The sequence below is a fragment of the Eschrichtius robustus genome, chromosome 3 (assembly GCF_028021215.1).
Source record: "Eschrichtius robustus isolate mEscRob2 chromosome 3, mEscRob2.pri, whole genome shotgun sequence".
NCBI classification, from domain to species: Eukaryota; Metazoa; Chordata; class Mammalia; order Artiodactyla; family Eschrichtiidae; genus Eschrichtius; species Eschrichtius robustus.
In genome coordinates this window covers 38,994,238-39,015,935 of record NC_090826.1, presented here as the reverse complement: position 1 = coordinate 39,015,935, position 21,698 = coordinate 38,994,238, and the positions used below count along the sequence as shown (strand labels likewise).

The 21,698-nt window shown below is 52.5% G+C and overlaps 1 protein-coding gene across 1 annotated transcript; it reads right to left on the bottom strand.

The window, feature by feature from the left end:
- Nucleotides 1–1,913: 1,913 nt before the first annotated feature.
- On the bottom strand, nucleotides 1,914–20,963 carry CYP4B1 (cytochrome P450 family 4 subfamily B member 1). The gene is given in 18 exon segments (XM_068539831.1): nucleotides 1,914–2,440; nucleotides 2,443–2,549; nucleotides 2,974–3,007; nucleotides 3,010–3,049; nucleotides 3,150–3,214; nucleotides 3,989–4,020; nucleotides 4,022–4,120; nucleotides 5,848–6,038; nucleotides 6,827–6,936; nucleotides 7,092–7,240; nucleotides 7,522–7,646; nucleotide 8,353; nucleotides 8,693–8,819; nucleotides 9,385–9,429; nucleotides 9,603–9,663; nucleotides 9,666–9,702; nucleotides 9,704–9,735; nucleotides 20,784–20,963. Coding segments are annotated over 18 exon segments (1,767 nt in total). The 3' UTR covers nucleotides 1,914–2,108.
- Nucleotides 20,964–21,698: the final 735 nt, after the last annotated feature.

Here is a 21,698-nt window from a genome sequence, read left to right as displayed (position 1 = left end):
CACTCTGTGCCTGACCGGGGGCGGGGCAGGAGAGTTAGCTGGGAGCGTCCTGGACAGGAAGCTTGGCAGGTCCCCTGGCGTCAGGTGGTGCAGAAGGGCTCGGGCTGGTCACTCTCAGAGCATGGGACAATGGGAACTTTGTCTTCTGGGTGCCAGCCATGGATGTGAGCTCTAACCACAGGATTTTACAGGAGCTGAAGAGAGTGACTAAGAAGAGACCCTGCTCGCTCCATGCCGTAAGAAGGACCCCAGCTGTGTCCACACTCCTATGCACACCCCCCAGGACACATACATAGACAGTCACCCCTGTGCAGCCTCACCTATATGTGCCCCTCGTACACTCCACGCTCTGCTCACACACATGCACACAATCTCTGGATCCTAGGAGGCCAGCAGGGTTTGTTTTGTGAGCGGGTAGGATCATGTGGAATTCATCTTTGGTGCCCACTGGTCCCAGCTCCCCTCTCACATGGAACCTCCTCCTTCCCTCTGGCTCCAGAGCTCCCACAGACACGTGTCCTCAGAGAGAAAGGCAATTCTACCCATGGAGGCTTAGTCAAAAGAGGTCAGAGTCAGAAGGCCTCCCCTCAAGCTCCTCCCTGATGAGCATCTCTGCCGGTTCCTTCCCTTAGTGTTTAAGCGGGATAACAGCCGCCTCAGTCCTGCCTCACTGGCCTCCTGAGGATCCAGAGATCAGGGAGGTAGACACATCTTAGACTTGAGTGCCACTCGTGGGCCAGGCATGGTTGGGACACTGGGCTCTGCTCCCTGATGATGCCTATTGAAACCGTTTCTTCAATTGTGCAGAGAAAGGTCTGTCCAGGGCCAGGACAGAGCGGAAAGTGGGTGGCATGGGGGACACTCTGGCTGAGGCCTCGGCATCCCAGCCTCAGGTGAGCAAGGAGGTCTGAGTCTTGACAGGGCTTTGCAGGAGTGAACATGTGGTCCATGGCCCAACTTCCAAGGCTGTGAGCTTCTTCCCAGAGGGGAAGCATCAATAGCAGGAAGGATGTGTCTCCAGATGGTCAATCCCCAGGGTAACGTAACGACAACCCCAAGTCCCAGGGAGAGAAGTCCTCTCTCTTGCCCCTCCCCACAGTGTCCAGTGCCCTCCCTTCCACACCTGTCTAGTTCCTGGATTGGAGTGCACTAATGGCCTTAGACTTGAACTCTAGAGGTGTACGTGACCCCAGCCATCAGGCAGCTACCGCAGGGACTACTGGTGAAGGAGTGCTAATTCCCCATGCGGCCCCAGCCTGAGTCCCTCTCCAAAAGTCCTCCTTTTCACCTTCATACCTCGCCCTGCGTCAAGGCCTGATTCAGGCACCATCTCTTCCCAGAAGCCGCCCTCTGAGGTCACTCTGCCACCTTCCCCAGCAAAAATCCACATGCCCAGTGCACCAGATGACTGTGACACAGACACTGATGATGGCAGGAGTGCCACACAGACTTGTTTCAGGAGGGGCAGAAGATACACCCATGAAACCATAGTCCATACACCTTGACCTCACCAGTGGTTACCAGGGATTAAAAATTCATTGTCTTGGGACTTCCCCGGTGGTGCGGTGGTTAAGATCCACCTGCCAATGCAGAGGACACGGGTTCGAGCCCTGGTCCGGGAGGATGCCACATGCCACGGAGCAACTAAGCTCGTGCTCCACAACTACAGAGCCTGTGCTCTAGAGCCCACGAGCCACAGCTCCTGAGCCTGCGTGCCTAGAGCTCATGCTCTGCAACAAGAAAAGCCACTGCAACGAGAAGCCCGCACACCGTGACGAAGCGTAGCCCCCGCTCCCAGCAACGAGAGAAAGCCCACGTGCAGCAACAGACTCAATGCAGCCAAAAATAAATAAATAAAAATAAATAAATTTATAAAAAGAAAAAATTCATTGTCTTGTGTATTTTTGGTTTAAGCAATTTTTCCTTATGTCTGTTATATTCCAAAAACATACACACAAAGTTAAACAAAGAAACAGATCTCAGTGAAGGGACAAGCCCCAAAAGCCATCCATCTATCAGGTGGAATGGGTGAGTGCCTGGTCATAACCACCAATCCCAAGGCACAGCTTCCGCTGTGAACGCTGTGTAAACTTTAGAAAGATGGACAATTATGGGAGATGAATGGAGAGTCTAGAGGCAAGTAGGTGTTCACTATATGTTTGTTGAATGAATGAGTGAGCTCTGGAACACATGCATAGTAAGCATTTATAGACACACATGTTTACATGGCACTGCCCTCGAGGTGACTGTCTACGCAGGTGCCTATTCCCGTCTAATCCACAAGCCTGCAGAAGACAAGGGAACACAGCTACTCTACAACCCATCTTGGAGACGGCAGCACCCAGGGAGAGGCCACAACCTGGGCTGGCTGGGGCCCTACTCTCAGAGCCAGGGCCCAGCGGCTTCAGGTGGAGGTGGATGCCATTCTTGGAGCACAGAGTATCTGGATGGGTGGCCGTGAGGGTTCCAGGGCAAACTCAAAACAGAGCAAGCAGAGGGCTGTGACCACATTCATCTTGTTCATGGCAAACTGCTGTGCGAGGCAGTTCCTGCGATGAGCAGCACAAAATGACATCAGGCGACGGGGTGTCCAGAGTGATGGAAACCGGTGCTCTAAGTGACCAGCAGAAATCAGTAACTCTTTTTGGATGAATAACTGGCTGATTGACTGATTGACCTGGGCTTAAGAAACAGATCCTGGGAGTATGGTGAGGGTCCCAGACCAGGTAGGTTCACATTGTGGGTTGTGGCTTAGGGGATCTCTCTTGGAATGACTCACCCACCCCACCTGCCAAGGACAAGACTATGCTAATGGTAGGAGGAAGGTCCCTGGAACTTCCCCTGCATCAGGGTCACCGCACACCCAGCATGGTCCCCCTCATCCCAGAGTTCCCCCAAAAGATGCCTCCCCAACGACATCCTCCATCCTCACCTCCCTGGTCCAGAGGACCAGGGATGTTACGCTCTCCTTACCTGGGCCCAGCAGAGAAGAGAATGAAGGCAAAAATCCAACCACATTCTCAGGGGAAAAGGGCAGGGTGTCGAAGACCTGAGGGAACAGGCCTTGCTTAAATACCTGCCAGGTCCTAGGGCAGGCTGACCCCATAGCCACCCACCCCATCTGACCTCTGGGCGCTGGGATGGCGTACCTCAGGGTCGAGCCACACTGCACTATTCCTATGGTGGGCATAGATGTGCAGAGAAATCAGGCTACCTGTGGGCAGAGCAGAGGCCTGGTGACCAGGTGGTCGTGAGGCAGCCAGGCCCACCTCCTCACAGGACCAGAATCCCCTAGCGTCCCCCTAACTGGGTACCAACCCCTCCCTGAGCACTGCCAGTGACACAGAGTCCGTGACCACCCTCAACACATCAAAGTGCTTCTGATCATCGCCACACCTATTTCCTGTCGCCCCCTCACTGAGCACAACACTTGCCACAGACATTTGTGGAAAGGAAAAGGACAAAAGGACTGATGCACCCCGCCACGAGGTAGGACAGGCAAGGACTATCACACACTTTCTGCTTTCCATTAACTGACTCTCAAGGGAAGTACTTGTCCATGATATTATGCTATCAGCAGTGACAGCTACCGTTCACTGGTGCTTACTATGTGTCAGATCCAGCATTAAACACTCCTTACAAAGCTACCACACACGGTTATACAGGTTGTACATTGCACAGCATCATACCCTAAGTGAATGATGCCTCCTGAAGTTGTTCAGGGCCCAACCTGCATGGTGGTACATGACAGCCCTGACGAATATTGTCTCTTTACTCCTGACAACAACCCAGTAAGGCAGGGACCCTTCTCATCCCCAGTTACAGAAGAGAGAGCAGAGGCTTAGAGGTAGAGGGATTTACCCCTACCTTATGGAGCTAGGACTTGAACGCAGGCCAAACACAAAGCCTGGGTGCTTCCCCACTGGTGCGAGTGTACAGAGAGCACCCGCAAGGACTCCGGTTCCACCCCAAATCCACCCCATCCCACCTGCAGGTAGAGAGCAAGCATCCACAAAGTGATGGGCTTGCTGAGCTGCGGTACACCTGGCGCACGGCGGGGTAGAGGCAGAAGCTCTCCTTGAGGCACGTGGTCGGGTAGGTCATCTTCCTCAGATCATCCCTGCCAGCAACACAGCCAGGCCTTTCCGGGCTGTGAGCAACAGGTCCTGTGGGAAGGCGGGCCCAGCCCCAGCTCCTCCCTTCACCACCATCACACACCCGAGAGTCAGAGGGACACGAGTGCTGCAAGTGTCCAGGCCAGGCTGGACATAGGCTGGCCACTCAGACCCAGGGGTCCAGCTCCACTTTTCTCCATCCCTCCCTCACCTGCACTGCTAGGAAGGGAAAGCACAGGACCCTAGGGGTGTATGTGCTCCTGGCCATCAAAGACAAGGTCACTCCTGTGTCTCTCAGGACCCCACAGAAACCCCACAAGGGACAGTTCTTTAGGTTCTGCTTGGTTTCCCTGGGGAGCTGGAATGGAGAGGAACAGGGGCTGATATACACTGGTCAAATGAAGCAAGAAATGCATAAACAGTGACAAACTCAGAGGGGGGTGAGTAATTTTCTATACATAGGAATAGATTGCCACTGGGAAGCTCAGACCCAAGTGTGGTCCAAGTATAACTACTGTGCAACACCTTATTACAGAGCCCCAGCTCTAGGGTTTACCCCCTGGTCCTCATTGTTCATGTGTGTTCTACATCTCATTGAATAGGTGTCCTTTAAGTTGCTTCAAGTTTGAAAGGCAATGAAATGAAAATTAAATGTTTCAACTCCCTGCCCCCAGGCTGTGTTCACATTGTTCCCCGACCTGGAGGGCCCAGCTCTCCCCCTTTGCCTATCTGAGTTTCACGCCTCCTTAGAAAGCCAACTCAGGCCCACCCCTTTTGATTCCTCTGCTCTCAACACAGGGCCACTCAGTCTTACCCCATTCTGTGGTTTTCTCTAGCTTTTTGGTTCTGTGAGTCTGTCTTTCTAAAAACTCCCCGAGGGCAGTATCTTGGCTCCTCCCCCTCCTCACCCACACCCCAGAGAGCGCCTGGCACACGGCCGGACACCCTGGGAGGTTTCCAGCGTCCGACCAATAAAACCACACATACTTCACCCGGATCCTGGAGTTCTCAGTCAGTCTCCCTCAGTGAATCTAAAGTGTCTCCCCTCGACTGAGCATTTTCGGAGCCCCTGCTGTGTGCCTAGCCCTGTGAGAAAGAGAGAAAGGTGACAGGACTCAAAGGCCTGAGGGGAGGAAGGGAGAGGGGGCAGAGGGCACAGATGGGAGAGGGGCCCGTGGGAGATTGCCAAAGCTCATTCTGCACGAGAGGTCAGCGTCAACCAGTGTCGTGTCAGTGAGCTCAAGCTTGAACCAAGAAACGGAAAACAGTTGCAAGTTTTTAAGTGATGGAGTTTGGGAAACAGCCTTTTCTCCTCATCAGAGGAGTCTAGAGGCTGCACACGGCCCTCCAAAGGCAGGTGGGAGGGAATCCGCTCCCCTGGCTACCCCAGCTGTGTGCATCCTCCGTTTCCAATCCTTTCTCTCCCCGTGCTCCCTGCTCTGTCCAGGAACCCAGAAGGGTACTCAGCTTCTGCCAGCAGAGGGAGCCGGAACACAGGTCAGCCTCCTGCTGCCCACCTTCTCTCCACGACTCCCATCTGAAAAGGGTTCGTTGTGAGAGAAAGGGCTCAGGGCTGTGTCCACGCATAGCTCCCCCCAAAAGCCACAGCACTGAAGGGGAAAAGGACAAGGGCTACCTGCCGTCACCTGGTTTCCAGGGTGGCCCTGTAAGCACAGCTCTTCCCTGGGACCGGGAAGCAGGACAGACGGGGCTCACCCACAGCCTCACTCACCCCTGGATGGAGTTCTGGTCCCCAAGAATCTCTCTCACTTCCTCCCAACAATGATGCTGGCACTCGGGGTACAGGGCCATGCAGTAGAGAAACCAGGACATGCCACTGGTGGTGGTGTCATGGCCTTCAGACATGAACGTGTCCACCTCGGCCCAGAGGTCTGCATCTGACAGCTCGATCCCATCTTCATCCTGGGTCAGAAAGGCACAATGGACCGCCCAAGGCATCTGAGGTAGGTTCCAACAAGACCTCATAACAGTAGCTGTCAAATGAAGGTCTGGGGGAGGGAGGGAAAGCTCGTTTTCAGACTGGGGGTGAGGACCTTCCCCTAGATTCCTATCTGTTCTCCCAAGCACAGCTTGGATGCCTCCTACTCCAGGAAGCCTTCTTTGACCCCTCTGGCCAAGTGAACTGTGACTTCACCAGCCCTGTCATCTTGGCTCACTTGACACACAATACCACCGGGAGGAGGAAGAGGTCTGTCAATGTCCACCTACTGTCTCCTGCACTAGACTGTGAGCGTCTGGAGGCCAAGGCCAGGGCTTTCTCAGCATCTCCGTCCCTAGCACGGACACTAAGCCAGGGTAGGGCTCAGTGAGTTTGTGGAGTGAGTGAATAAAGGACCAACTGAATGAATGAATGAATGAATAAGTAATGTATAAAGCCTAAGCTTGTAAGATTCGAGGGTGCTAAGATTCTTCAGAGTCTTAGAAGTCTGGAATGGGACTTCAGGCATGTGACCCAGCATCCCTGCCACTACATCTCTCCCCAGTGCCACGGCCAGCCACAGCCAGCCCCTTCCCACCTCTGAGCCTTTGCTGATGTGTATCATGGGGCAAGAAGCAGGTCGTATGTGCTGGGGAAAGAGGAAGAAAATGCTTAGCCCCTGCTGCTGTCCAGTGAGCCCTGTCCCAGGAGGACGGTCTGAAGACCCGTGTGGGACAAGTTCTCAGGTCGGGGTGGGTGACTGTGCACTCACCCGGGCCCCCAGGAGAACGTCCAGGAAGTCCAGGTGCCTCCGGCTCTGGATCTTCTCCCACTCTTTCTTGTCCTGCAGGGCGGCGTTCCGTTCCCTGATGACCTGGTCTGGGCTGGGAGCACAGGGTGTCACTGCCTGGGGACCCGCCCTCTGCCCGAAGGGGGAACGGATGTCCTGCACTGGGACGGGTCCCCTAGGGGCCGGGAGGAGCTAGACTAGACCCTGGGCTTCCCAGTGGGTGGGCCGTGCAGGAAGGTCCCCCTTGTGTGGTCGTGGGCCACCTGGCAGGCCTCCAGGAAGTGGCGGCCCTGCGGGGTGAGCCAGTAGATGGAGTCCTTGTGGTACTGGAAGGACTCGAAGCGCTGCTGCATCAGCAGCGAGAGATCGCTGACCGCCAGGCAGTAGCTCCTGTCCCTGCACAGCGGAGGGAGGGAGGGATGCTCAGACACTGACCCCCAGCAGAGCCCCCGAGCGGCTCCATTCCACAATCCAGCCCCAGCCGCTGCGCTCTCTGCCCGTCCTCTCCCTGCCATTAGCCTCCCACCAGAGCCATGGGAAAGGCCCGGCTCCACCTGAGCTGGGCTCCCTAGGGCAGGACCCTATCTCCTCTCAGACCAGGGCCCGGGAGTCCTGCCACCTCGCCCCACCAAGCCAGCCTGGGTGGAGACTGTGGTCAGCCCTGAGGGCCCCCTGACCTGTGGCCCAGGCCGCTCTTTCCTCTGCCAAAGGTGCACTTCATGAGCGAGTCCAGCGCCATGTGGCCCACATTGCAGAAGATGTCAAAGCTCTTATGCTCACGGGACTTTTCCTCCCACTTGTCCTAGAACCCAGAGATGGAAGGTGATGAGGGAGAGAGGCCAGCCAGGCTGGGTGCCCGACACCTGCCCTCCAGAACCCTCTGCTGTCCTCCCCCTACACACCCCTGGTCCCTGGCCTGACCTCCATCCTGCTGTTATGGGGGTGGTGGAGGGGAGAGGCTTCAGGCTCAGAGGGCAGAACCAGGAGGCAGCCTCGCCCAGCACACACAGACACTTCTTCCCAGCCAGGCAGCTGTGTGTAAGGGGAGAGGAGGGCCAAGGGGTGGTGAGCTCCCCAGCACAGTCTGTGTGTAAGTCAGGCCTGCAGTGATACTGGGGAGGAGCCTCCTGCAAAGGGAAAGACCAGCCTGGGTAACGTCTGGGGATTATCCAGCCCTAAGACTCTGAGCTGGACCCCTGATGCCTGGCATCCATTTTATTTATTTATTTTTTTTATTTTATTTTATTTTTTAATTTTATTTTACTATTTTATTTTATTTTATTTTATTTTATTTTATTTTATTTTATTTTATTTTATATGTTTTAGGCCACGCCATGTGGCACACAGGATCTTAGTTCCCCGACCAGGGATCAAACCCGTGCCCCCTGCATTGGGAGCACGGAGTCATAACCACTGGACAGCCAGGGACGTCCCCTGGCATCCATTTTAGAGGTGAGTTTCTCTTGACGTTATGTCAAGCAGTTGTGCTAGGCCGAGAATGAGGAGACACTTTTTAGATATGGAAGGTCTTCCTAATATTCTCAAGTACAGGCAGCCCTCAAATCTGCTACAGTAGGAGCTTTACTGGGGTCTCACAGAGGCCCTTTGATCTGGGAAGAGGGAGGACTGGGTCTCCTGGTGGAGACAAGGTTCGGGGCTGCCTGGCCACTTGGCGCCTCAGCACCTGGTCAGCACCCGGCCCACAGCAGGTGTCAGGCAGGGCAAGGTTCGCACAGCTACTGCACACAGAAACAGGCCTCGGGGCCTCAGCAATTCTCCTCGTTGCCCTCCCCCAGGGAAAATTGGCCCTGCAGCACAGCCTCCAGGAGCCTGGCACGGGGAGATCACAGCATGGCATGTGTGAACTCTGTGAACACGGCCAGGTAGGGCTTCAGCACATCATAGGGGAAGCCAGGTGTGAGCAGCTTGCGATGCTGAAACCACTTGGGCCCCTGGAGGACCAGCAAGCCTTTCCCTGGGGAAGGGGTGGGAGAGGGCAGGCCAGTCAGGTCACACAATCCTGCCCCATCCTTGGCAGCCAGGGGCCAAGCACAGCCAACCCACCCAACCCCACCCCCGTCCTCCCTGCCCAGCCTTGCATCCCAACCCAGCTCTGCCTTCCAGCCACCCAGCCTTGCAGCCTTTGGTGACACCAGCCTGGGTCCTGCCACCACTCCTTTCCTCAGGCCCTGGCCCCAGCCAGCGCCACCAATAAAATCTCCTGGATCACCTCTAGTGCCACTTCCTCCAGGAAGCTGTTCCTCACAGGGACACATTGTCCAGAGCCTTTGCACTGCCTCTCTAGGAAAGAGACACTCTGGCAGGAGAAGGTGCCTGAGACCCACCTCCCTGGCAGCCTGGAGCTCTCCTGCTTCCTCCTGCATTTCCTACTGAGCAGCTGAGCTTAGCATAGGCAGTTGGGGGCCGGGTGGTCCAGTGGATGGAATAACTACCAGAGTGGGCACTGGGCAGGGAGGTCCGGACAGGGAAGGCGCCTGCTCACCCAGCACCAAGGGCAGGAAAGGCAGGTGCCCACTCACCAATCCACTGGAGGAAGAAGTCAAACACATCTGGGGCCTTAGGGTCTGCAGGACAAAGAGAAGCTTGGGTCAAGCGGGGACTGGGGATTTCCAGAGGATGCTTGGTGATAAATAGGGTGGGGACCTCAGCTACCTAGACTTAGGGCACAGGCCCGGAACCCCTCCCCACATGGTTCCTTTGCTCTCCGGAAGCTCCACCTTCTCCCAGGAGCCCTCACCTCCTCGACTGTACACAGCTTTGGTGTAGTCACGGTCATAGATGTTCAGGAACTGAACAGTTCAAGGAACTGTCCCAACCAGACTGGGTGGGCGTAGGGACACCACCTTGTCCAGACTCCCCATCTGCTGGATCTGAAATGGCAACAGAAGGCCAGGCCACTCGGAAACCCAGCGTCACCAGCCAGGCCAACGGGGAAGAGAGGAGGCTGCCCAGGAAGGCCCAGGGAGCGCCCACTCCCTCCTCCTGCACCCCCTCTCCTAGCCAGTCACCCTGTCCTACACATCTCTGGGCTCAGTCCCCTCTCCAGCCCCATAGCCACTGCTCTAAGTCCAAGCTACCCTCTTATTGCCCCTGGGTGAGCTGGGCCAACCTACTTCCATCTGGTGCCTGCCACCAACCCCCTATCTCCACTGCAGCCAGAAGGAGATTTCTTTTCAGCATCAAAGTTTTTCATTAGAAAGAGAATTCAGCTTCTTGTTCAATACAGAAACCACCTCGATTCCACCCCTGTTAAGTTATGCAACACATTTTTTACTGAGGACCTGCTATGGGCAGAGCCCTGTCTCAGGGAAATGAGTTAAACATGATCCTGCCCTTTCATTCTATGGGGGAAAGACTGATAATAAACAAGTAAACAACGATGTAAAATGATTGCAGGAAGTAACGAGTACTAAGAAGGAAATAAACACAGCGCTGGGAGAGAGACTAACAAGGAGGCCCTGCTTAGGTAGGGTGACCCAGGACGGGCTCTTGTTGGAGAGGACATTCAAGGTCAAACCGGAAGGATGATAAGGAGCTGACCGTGTGAAGAGTAAGGGAACAGCATTCCAGGTAGAGGGAACAGCAAGCACAGTCTGGAGTAGGAAAAAGTATGGTGTCTCCCAGGAGCTGCCACTAGGGGGACAGTGGCCTGTAATGTGGTTGGAGAGATCGTCCAGAGGGTGGTGTGTGCTCTTTGGAGATTTTTCTAGCCACATCTACTCACCTAAAGGTGTTTTATGTAAATGGGGTATATGACAAATACTTTTCCAAAACCTGCCTTTTTAAATTTAACATATTTTGTCCTTCTTTCCAAACTAGTGCATTTAACTGTCTCTCCGTATTTCTGACAACTGCCTAGTATTCCACTGCAGGGATGTACCATTATATATTTTTCCATTTTTGCCTGTGTGGAGGGAGCCTTTTAGAGATATACTTAAAACCCTTCCGTGGGACTTGCCTGGTGGCGCAGTGGTTAAGAATCTGCCTGCCCATGGACATATATATACTACCAAATGTAAAATAGAAAGCTAGTGGGAAGCAGCCACATAGCACAGGGAGATCAGCTCCGTGCTTTGTGACCACCCAGAGGGGTGGGATAGGGAGGGTGGGAGGGAGACGCCAGAGGGAGGGGATATGGGGATATATGTATATGTATAGTTGATTCACTTTGTTATAAAGCAGAAACTAATACACCATTGTAAAGCAATTATACTCCAATAAAGATGTTAAAAAGAAAAAAAGAATCTACCTGCCAATGCAGGGGACACGGATTTGAGCCCTGGCCCGGGAAGATTCCACATGCCATGGAGCAACTAAGCCCATGCGCCACAACTACTGCGTCTGCGCTCTAGAGCCCGCGAGACACAACTACTGAGCCCACATGCCACAACTACTGAAGCCCACGTGCCTAGAGCCCATGCTCCGCAACAAGAGAAGCCACCGCAATGAGAAGCCCATGCACCGCAACAAAGAGTAGGCCCCGCTCGCCGCAACTAGAGAAAGCCCGCACATAGCAATGAGGACCCAACACAGCCAAAAAGAAAAAAAGAAAAGAAAACATTGGCCAGAAATAGTCAGTCCCATGAGGAACGAGCCCAAAGTCTCACTCAATCTGGGGAGTCAAATAAAGGCCACCACCAGCACTTCCTGTGTGATAAACAGCATTGCAGATTTCTTTTTGTTTTTCCCAGAAGGTCCTAGCCTGCCTGCTCTGGCTAATGTCCAGAATCACTGTTCCTTTCCACATTCTTTCTCTTGACATAGGGAATGGAAGGGGACAGATGTGTATTGAGTATCTCCTATATGTCAGGTGCTATGTGAGTGAATTCATAGATTGTTTCATGTACCTAATACAGAGCAGACAATTACTCTCATTTTACAGATGAGAAAACTGAGGCTCAGAGATGTGAACTGACTTGCCCATTGCTTGTAGGTTAGTAGTGTTCTAATTCAGGTTAGAGGGCCACATTCTCTTCCGCATATTGAAGCCTGCCAGGGTTGCTGTGTTCAGCTGTATAAACTGTGCACTGCACAATCCTAGGGTGTGCCTTTCATGATGAGGTCTGTGCAAGTGCTGGCCCAGCTTTTCCTCCCTGTAAAGTTCCCTTTCACAGTCCTCACCCACTCGATTAATCCATATTCTATCTTCCAGGAAACAACCTTGAAGAAGGACACAGGACATCTGAAAATTTAGCCCCAGGAATCCTTGTCTAGCCCAAGCCACTTCTCCCAAGGTCCCTGGGCCTGGACTTGGCTACTTTGGTCTCCAGCCACCCATTTGTGGCTTCTCTGGGATTCCTCTCCTTCCAGGTGTCCTGTAGAGTCCAGGGGAATGTCCCCATAGAGCACTTCCCTCTCTGCCTCTGAACTCATTATCCTGAGTTCAACCCAGGAGTGTTGTAAGAATTTCACTGCCCTTGTGCACACAATGTGCAAAAGGTTACAAGTGATCAACATAATCTCTGCCCATCAGTAAAAGGGAAACTTCCCTCTGGTGTCCCTAACCCCTTTCCTGTTTCCTTCCTTTTTGGTGTCCCTGGAAGTACCCCCTTCCCCTTGTGTCTCTCTTATTTTTCCATCTGCCCTCCTGGGTTTTCCTTGCCAACTTTCTGATCACCACGGCTGTGCCCCTTCTCTCCATCCCTCTCAGGTCCAGGGAGCCCAACTGACAGGGGACAAGGAGAGGCTTAAGTCACAAAGCAGCCTGACTCACAGGATCTCAGGGTTGGAAGGAACCCTTGGCTGATCGGTTTCATCGAGCCTCATTCTCCTTCTCCTCAGCCATGAGTGTGTCCCCTGCCTGCAGCATCCCCACCCAGGACAGGAGACCCTGACCTGAGGCTGACACGTTCCCAGCCTGAGCTAGCCCTGCCTCCCCATGCCCAGCTTTCTCCTCCATGCCCTTGATCGCCCCAGGAACCTAGCAGGAGTGAGGATAGCTCTCGGCACCTGGCCCCACTAGTGGAGCTGCAGCTCCGTCAAAAGGACTGGGGCGTCCTCTCCCTAGGGGCATATGGCTGCCTGAGTAGCTTCTCTGGGTTACACAACTGGATGCCTCAGACCCATCCTCAGATGCCCCAAGCTGGGACATCTACAGGGCTCTGAGGTCTAGGCCAGCTTGTCTTTCTCCAGAAGGAAGGAAGCAGGAAAAGAGCAAGTCATGGAGATAATTCACTGACCCTGGCTCCACAGCCACACGGCCCTCATCCTCACATCTGCACTCCTTGTAGACCTCGCCAAGAATAAACAACGGAAGGGAATGGGAAGAGCAAGCATAGACCCCACTCTCCTCTGGTCCCCAGAACCGGAGGAAGTTTTGCTCGGAGGAGTAGGTCTGAAAGAGACCTCAACATTGCCAAACCTCACCCAATCTTTATAGGTGGGAACAGGACATCCCAAAGACAAAGAGAACTGTTCCACATGAGTCAGGCCAACTGGGATCCTGACTGAGGCCCTTTCTGCTGCCCCTCCTGTTAGTAAGCCTGCCCAAGCCGTCAGCTGGTTGAGCTGAAGCTCAGTGGGCAAGTGTTCAAGAAACAAGATACCTGCTAAGCCAATCTGCTGCAGCCACAGCTCTCCCTCCCTCAGGGAACAAATAAATCTGCCCACACAATGGGGATAGCAGTTCAGAAAAACAAACTGATAGGGAGGGAAGGGGGTGAGCTATCTTCTTCCTCAGCATGTCGGGGCTTCCTTGAGGCAGGTCATGCTGATCTCCAATTCCCAGGACACGGAGTTGCCTGACCCAACTCCTTCACCCTGTGGGAATCCCCGCCCCAAGAGCTCGAACATCTCTAGTGACAAGAAACTTACTACTTTTCAAAATGGCCTAATCATCTTTGGACTGTCTTAATACAGCCACTATGGAGAACAGTATGGAGGTTCCTTAAAAAACTAAAAATAGAACTACCATATGACCCAGCAATCCCACTACTGGGCATATACCCTGAGAAAACCATAATTCAAAAGGACACCAACATGTACCCCAGTGTTCACTGCAGCACTATTTACAATAGCCAGGATATGGAAACAACCTAAATGTCCAACGACAGATGAATGGATAAAGAAGATGTGGTACATATATACAATGGAATATTACTCAGCCATAAAAAGGAATGAAACTGGGTCATTTGTAGAGATGTGGATGGACCTAGAGTCAGTCATACAGAGTGAAGTAAGCCAGAAAGAGAAAGACAAATATTATGTGTTAACACATATATGTGGAATCTAGAAAAATGGTAGAGATGAACTTATTTGCAGGGCAGGAATAGAGACGTAGACGTAGAGAACGGACATGTGGACATGTGGGGGAAGAGGAGGGTGGGACGAATTGGGAGATTAGGTTTGACATAAATACACTGCCATGTGTAAAACAGATAGCTAGTGGGAACCTGCTGTACAGCACAGGGAGCTCAGCTCAGTGCTCTGTGACGACCTAGATGGGTGGGATTGGGGGCGTGGGGATAGGAAGGAGGTCCAAGAGGGAGGAGATATAAATACATATAGCTGATTCACTTCATTGTACAGCAGAAACTAACACAACATTGTAAAGCAGTTATACTCCAATTTTAAAAAAAAAGACAGTCACCGAACTGAAAGCTGCCTGCCTGTGACCTTCCCCATGGGTCTCCGGTCTGCTCTCTGGGGCCACGTAGGCTCTCACTGCCCATTGGGAGTTGGGGGTCAGATCCTCCCGGGTCCTATTTCCTCCAGGATGGACATCTCTAGGTGCCCTTGGGTGCTCTCCTCTCAGTCTCCCCCACCCCGTGGGCACTGCCTCCACACACACCAGATTGGTTAGCACTCGGTGTGTGCATGAGCCCCAGACAGTGTCAAGGACAGTAAATCTGTGTAATCAAAGCTAAAGAGTTAGGAGTGCCTGCCAAGAAGAACCAACAAAAACTGAGTTGAGGCAGCATCTCTGAAATAACCATAAAAATCAGTGGAAAAACTCAGTTTACACAGGCTCTTTGGAGATTCAACTATGAGGTTGAGCAGAGAACCATGGGGAGCCTGGAGGAAGGGGATCTATGAATAATGCCCTAAGAAGCAGAGAAATGATTTCCCCCCAACTCTAGTGACAAATAGGTGACTTCATCCTCCATCTTCCCTCTCAGAGACAAGTGCACCACTACACACGTGTATGAGAACATATGTTAATGCACAACACACAGAAGCAACACCTGGCTCAACAGAAGGAGCCCTAGAAACTTTGGGTGAGATTGACATGGGTCACCACGACTCTTCTAGCCACCATATATTGGCTGGGAAATGTGGTGGGCCTTGCCCAATGTCACACAACTTTCAAGTCCAAGTTTTTCAGTTCCAAAGCCTGTGTATACTCTGCCCCCAACACCTCCCTGTCTTCAGCACCGAAGATGAACTCCAGCACCAGGAATAACCAGATTGGAGGGGAGTACAGGGAAGTATCCAAACACCCAGGAAGACAGAAGGGCAGGGGCTCAAGAAGCACCCAAGAGTCCAGGGGGATGCAGAGATCAGTCCTCACTCTGTGTGAGTGGCTTTACTGCCCTGAGTTCGGTCCCCCAGGGATTCATTCACACATTCAACAAATGGGCATGGAGCACCCACTCTCAATGCCAGGCATGGTGCTTGTTCCTGGGGACACAGCGTGAACAGGACAAAGCCGTGCCCTCCCCAAACTTACATTCCAAGTGGGGAGAAAGAAAATAAACAAGAATCAAATACATCAGTCATACAATTTCAGGTAGTGATAACTCGAGGAAGAAAAATAAAGCAGAATAAGGGTCAGGGCTGCTGCTATAGACAGGAGGTTGGGAGGATCAGGGAAGCCCTCTCTCTTTTTTTTTTTTTTTGCTGTTTATACAATGAATTTTATTTTTTATTTTATTTTTTTAACATCTTTATTGGAGTATAATTGCTTTACAATGGTGTGTTAGTTTCTGCTTTATAACAAAGTGAATCAGCTATACATATACATATGTCCCTATATCTCCTCCCTCTTGCGTCTCCCTCCCACCCTCCCTATCCCACCCCTCTAGGTGGTCACAAAGCACCAAGCTGATCTCCCTGTGCTATGCAGCTGCTTCCCACTAGCTATTTATTTTACATTTGGTAGTATATATAGGGAAGCCCTCTCTTAGGTGACATTTGAGCAGAGATTGGCAGAAACACCTTCTAGAAAACCCCATACCATTGGCCACTATCTGCTCCTCAAAAAATTCTGTTTCCTCAACTGTCCCCTCCACCCCTCTGCTCCTTGCACCCGGCAAATCAGTCTTGCTCTACTTCACAGAGAAAATAGAAGCTATCAGACAAGAGATCCCTTCAAGTCAGCCACCAGACCTGAAGAACTACCTGCCTCCTTCCAGCCTCCCCACCTTCCCTCCTGTTTTGGCTGTGCGCGGGCTTTCTCTAGTTGCTGAGAGCAGGGGCTACTCTTCCTTGCCGTGCGCAGGCTTCTCATTGTGGTGGCTTCTCTTGTTGCGGAGCACGGGCTCTAGGCACGTGGGGCTTCAGTAGTTGTGGCACGTGGGCTTCAGTAGTTGTGGCACGTGGGCTCAGTAGTTGTGGCTCACGGGCTCTAGAGCGCAGGCTCAGTAGTTGTGGTGCACGGGCTTAGTTGCTCCGCGGCATGTGGGATCTTCCTGGACCAGGGCTCGAACCCGTGTCCCCTGCATTGGCAGGCAGATTCTTAACCACTGTGCCACCAGGGAAGCCCTATCATTTGTTAATCAAAGACTGAGTCTCCCCCAAATCCAGCCCCTGGTCTCCTCCCAAGCTGCACCTTCTTCCTGGAGGCTCTCACCTACTCCCGGGGCTTCCTTTGCCATCTACCTGACACTGGTTCCTAAATGGACTGCTCGTCCCAGCTTACCTTTCTCTGAGCTCCAGAAACATGACCAACCACCCCCTGGACATCTCTGCGTGACTTCCTCCAGGCCCCTCAAACCCAGCATTTCCGAACCTGAATACAGCATGTTTGCCCCCCAAATCTGCCCCTCCTCCCCTACCTGGGGATGGAAACACCATCCATACTGATACCAGCCAGAAACATGAAATGACGGTTTCCCCAAGATTTATACTAATACTAATGGGGATGCCCTGTGGAAGCTGCCCCTCTCCCCTGCAGATCCACCAAGTGACCTTTACATTGGAATCAGCAAACGGGAACTAAAGAGAGCCAAATGTAGCAGTTCCCAGGGGCGTGGGTCCTGCCATGAAACACTCCAAATCCAGAATCCAAGGCTCCCGTGCCCAGACACTGACAGGTGCTGCCAGCCCCAGAGCCTCCTCTTCCTGGCTCTCAGATCCCCACATTTTTACCCCTAGACATAAAAATTGATTCCTCCAGGTTACAACCCAGTCTTGACGCTCAAGGGGTACTTTTCTCTCTTTAAGTGACTTTGCCGAATTCTGCTCTGATCCAGCTATGTTGATGTCACAGTCTAACAAAGCTCCCAGAGCAATCCTATGCCCCCCTTTTCCTAGTGCATGAAGCGGGGCCTCACTGATACCCTCACATGTGGCTACGATGGAGGCCTTAATACCTCCACTCCCACACACACCCACGACACCAAGACAACCTGCTCTGCCTCTCACTTCCCTCTGTCTCACTGGCTCACTCCATCAGCATCTGCCTAGATTGTTGCCTCAGCCTCCACCCTGCTCTCCCTGCCTCCGATTTAGTCTCTGCCAATCTAGTCTTCACCCCAAAGGCAAAGTGATCTTTTTACCACACAAATCTGAGCTGTCACTCCCTTGCGTGAATCCCATCCCTGGTTCCCTGTTGTGCTCAGGATAAAGTAAAGTCTTTGACCTTGCCTACGAGGTCCCATGTGATCTGCCCCTCCTACTTCTGCTTTACCCTCTCCACTCTGCCCTCCCTCTCACCCCTCCAGAAGCGCAGAGCTACTAACACAGGCACATACTAGACATTGAGAAACAAATATCTGTTGAACAAATTAATTTCTTAAACACCCAACACTTTTTCCAGTCTCTCCCTTTGCACAGGTATCATCTTCCTCCCTTCCTTCTGCACTTCCGCAGGCTGCTACATCCAGATCTTCTAGAACTCACCTCAGCAACCCTTCCCTGGGCCCAAGGATCGGGAACACTGTGCTGGGTTATCTGTCTCTACCAGACAGGGTTCCTCTAGGGCCCGCTCTAGTCTTATTTCTTTCTCCTCTGGCCTCAACATAGGGCCAGACCCAGAGTAATCGATCGGACAACACTAGTTGCTTGGGGACAGAGGGACCTTATCTAGCTCCCAAAAACTAAGTTGATTTGGGAGGAAGGAAGAAGATGAAGAAAGCAACGCCTCAGTGTGTTTTGCAGCAAGAATCCCTCTGCAATGACTGGCACCTGATGTCTATCTGCCCAGCAGTTTGCAAAGTACCTGTACTTTATCTCTTTTGATCCTTTTCTAACCCAGCAAGGTAAAAATGCTTTTCTCCATGTTATTGACAAGGAAAGGGAAACACAGAGAGGAAGCACAGTGAAGGCCCATGATCAATGTCTGCTGAGTGAAAATAAGCCACACCCCAGACCAGTGCTCTTCACTACCTAGCACAAGGTCAAGGGAATTGTCCCAGCAATGAGCAGGGCCGGGGAAGAGGGCTTTACAGTCTCAGGGGATCACCTTTCCTGGGCTTGAAGTTGGCATTCTCCCTTCCCCCTTTCCAACACAGGCCAGAGTCACAGGCCCCTCCCAGGGGCCCCATCTTCTGGCCAACAGTATGGTTAAGCCCCTACTATGTGCAAGGTCCTCCCTGGGCCCCAGAGTGGAATGATGCGGGCCCTGGAAGACTAGGACATGACCCTGCCTCAAGGTGACACATTCTAAGAATTGAGGAGACTGACAGGTAGAGGACAGACTGTAACTGGAGGCCAAGCAGGGAGAAGTTAATCCTGATAGACAGTTCTTCCTGGCCCCTGGGGCCCTTCCTTTCCTATTTCCATCACCACTAGGCCTGAGAATCAAACTTGCAGTTACTCTGTACGGACTGACCATGTCCTGAATGAAACGGCACAAGTCCATACAGCTGAGAACAGAGGTGCCAATCCCCGGAGGAATGCAGGGGTGTTGCGCCTGCCATGGTTCCCCAGGAAACCTTTGTAGTGTCTGAGAGAAACCACCCCTCCAGGACTTGCCCACCCTTCCTGGTGCCAAGGCCCTCTAACTTGTGTTAGAGCCAAGAAGCCAGAGCTAAGCTGTGTTCCAGGTCCTCCACGCACTCTCAAGGTGGGGACAGGAGCATTTGGGGGGAAGAGGGCAGCTGGCTCTGATATGAGGGTGGGGGAGCAAGGTCTCTGTCCCAGGGAAGCCCACAGGCTGATGGCAAATCCCACTTTGATGGAGGCAAGGAGAAGTGGGGGGGACATGAGAGGAAAGGGATTGAAGGTCTCCTAAATGCCTCTCATACCCATATTAGGGTCAGACCTCAACCTTCCCAGGAAGGAGACTTCCCTGTACTTAGCACAGTCACCCCAAACACCTCCTGGCCCCTCCACTTGTCTTCTCCATCACTGTCTCCTCTATCAGTACCCCGCCCTACTCTCTAGTGTTCGCTGTCTGTTCATCCAGTGATGCCTACTCTGGGCAGCCTCTGTGCTGGACCCTGAAGGGACAGGGAAGAATCAGACTGGATCTCCATCCTCCAGGGGTCATGGTCAAGTGGGGAAGATGAACAAGTAAACAGAAGAGGACAACCCTATGGGACAAGTGCTGAGATACCAAGCCTGGGGCTGATGCAAAATGCTGGTGAGGCAGCCCATCAGCCTGGGGGCAAGGAAGGCTCTGGTGTCTGTTTTCCCCCCTAGACAGTAAGCTCCTTGAGAGCAGAGCCTGGGTCTGATTCATCTCCCAGACCCATCCTGTCCTTTTCAGGGTGTCTCCAGGATGCAGGTAGATTACTAGGCCATCCTGAGAGGGCAGTTATTTGTATGGGCAAAAATAAGCCTGGGTAGTCCTCACCCAGTGGTAAAGCTCACCACTAGTGTCAATCATGGAGGAAAGGCAATTCTCTAGACTGCTTGTGGGAAAAGTGTACTCAGGAGGTAGTAGAAGTCATTATTCCTCTCTCTGAGCCTTCATCTCTAGCAGCTATACCTGAGTTCCCAACCCTGGCTGCAGATCAAAACACTTGGGGGTGTTTTTTAATTCAGACTCCTACTTCCAATATGTTAATTAGGGTCTTCAGAGCTTGGGGGCCAAGGAATCTGCTTCTCACAGTTGATTCCAATGCAGCTGTCCCTTGCCCTGTGTTCAGAAAACTCTGGTCTACATCCCCATGAAGGTAGGAAACTAAGAGCTGTTCCTGACAATGTGTGCTAAAGTGGTCCCCACTGCCCTGAGATAACTGGGAAGTACGAGTCAGAATCTGATCCCAGGAAGATGCCTGGCTCCCGACCCAGTCCATAGGCATGGCAGGGAGGACACCACCTCTGGGGTCACCAACTGTTTAAATGGTCCAGAGGTCTCTCAGGTGAGACCACTCATCCCTGCCTTCACTTCCATTTTCTGCCCTAAAAAAAGGAATCTTTATACTGCACAGAACAAAGAGAACACTGATTAAGCTCTAAACAAGATTGCCTAGTTGTATCAGACTATCCAGGGGTATTTTTCCCATGTTATCCCCGAGTCCTTAGCAGAGCTCTGTCTGAACGTTGAGCCTCAGAATGATGGGACAGAATAATGGCCCGCTTGGGTCCCAGCTTTTAAGTGTCCCCATCCTCCACCCCTGCCTGATGCCAGCTTGGAATACAAGAGTGAGGGGGAGACCCAGTGGGAAAGATGAATGGGAACCATGGCTCCAAGGACCCCATTCCTCTGCCCAAGCATAGGGCCTCCCTCCATAACCCCCAGGGGCTTAGGCCAGATTCCCTGAAGGTAAGGAGGCTGTTTTCTTCCTCCTTCCTCCTCCTGGTCGCTTACGTCGAGGGCATGCCCGAAGAGCCAGTGGGTGGGAGGCCCTGGGAAGCTGTCCATAGCCCTGGCCAGCATCTGCCTCCCCAGCAGCAGACGAATGAGCTTGAGGAACCCTAAGACCAAGATCAGTCCAAAAGCCCACAGGCTCAGCTGGGAGAGGCTTGGGGAGAGCAAAACAGGCACCATGGCTTGAGTCACAGCCACCCAGGTTCCCACTTGCCTCCTGATGCCCTCAAGTTCCCTAATACCGTGAACCCAGGCACCCTGCCAGCTCCCACTCCAACCACGCCCTGCTGTCGGCAGCAGCCCAGGCTAGTCTGAGCTCCACAGGGTAGAGACAACAGCCCTCAAATTCACAGACAACAGAGGAGACAGCCTGGCTGATTTCTACCAAAACTCAACTGAAGAAAAACTAGATGGTGGGCTTCAAAGAAATGAGGCAATGGGTTTCCCTATTTGGTTCCTTAGAGGAGCAACCAGAAGGCAATTCTTGGTGTAATCATCAACATAATAATGACTACCTTTTCATATAAGCTACCTTGGATGTTTCAGGCACTCTCTACACACTATCTCATTTAACCCCAACAAGGAGGTCATAGGTACTCACTCTTTAAACTCATTTTCCAGATAATGAAACTGAGGCTCAACTTGCCTGTGCTTTCTTGCAAGAGAGCTTCCACTGTCCCCTTCAACATGGACCACTGGGAGAGCTTGCATTTATGCCAGCCTCATGATGCTTAAGTCTTTTTTTGTGAGGCACCTTCAGGGGCAAGATTCTAGCCCCAGAAGGGAGAGCTTGGGTCAGAAAAACGCCAACTCCACTCCCAAGATCATAGTACAAACTTGAACTTGGGAACATTATTTTCAGGGTGATGAGGAGAGATCATCAAGCTCAGTGACCCCTGGACTGATGGAGTGAGG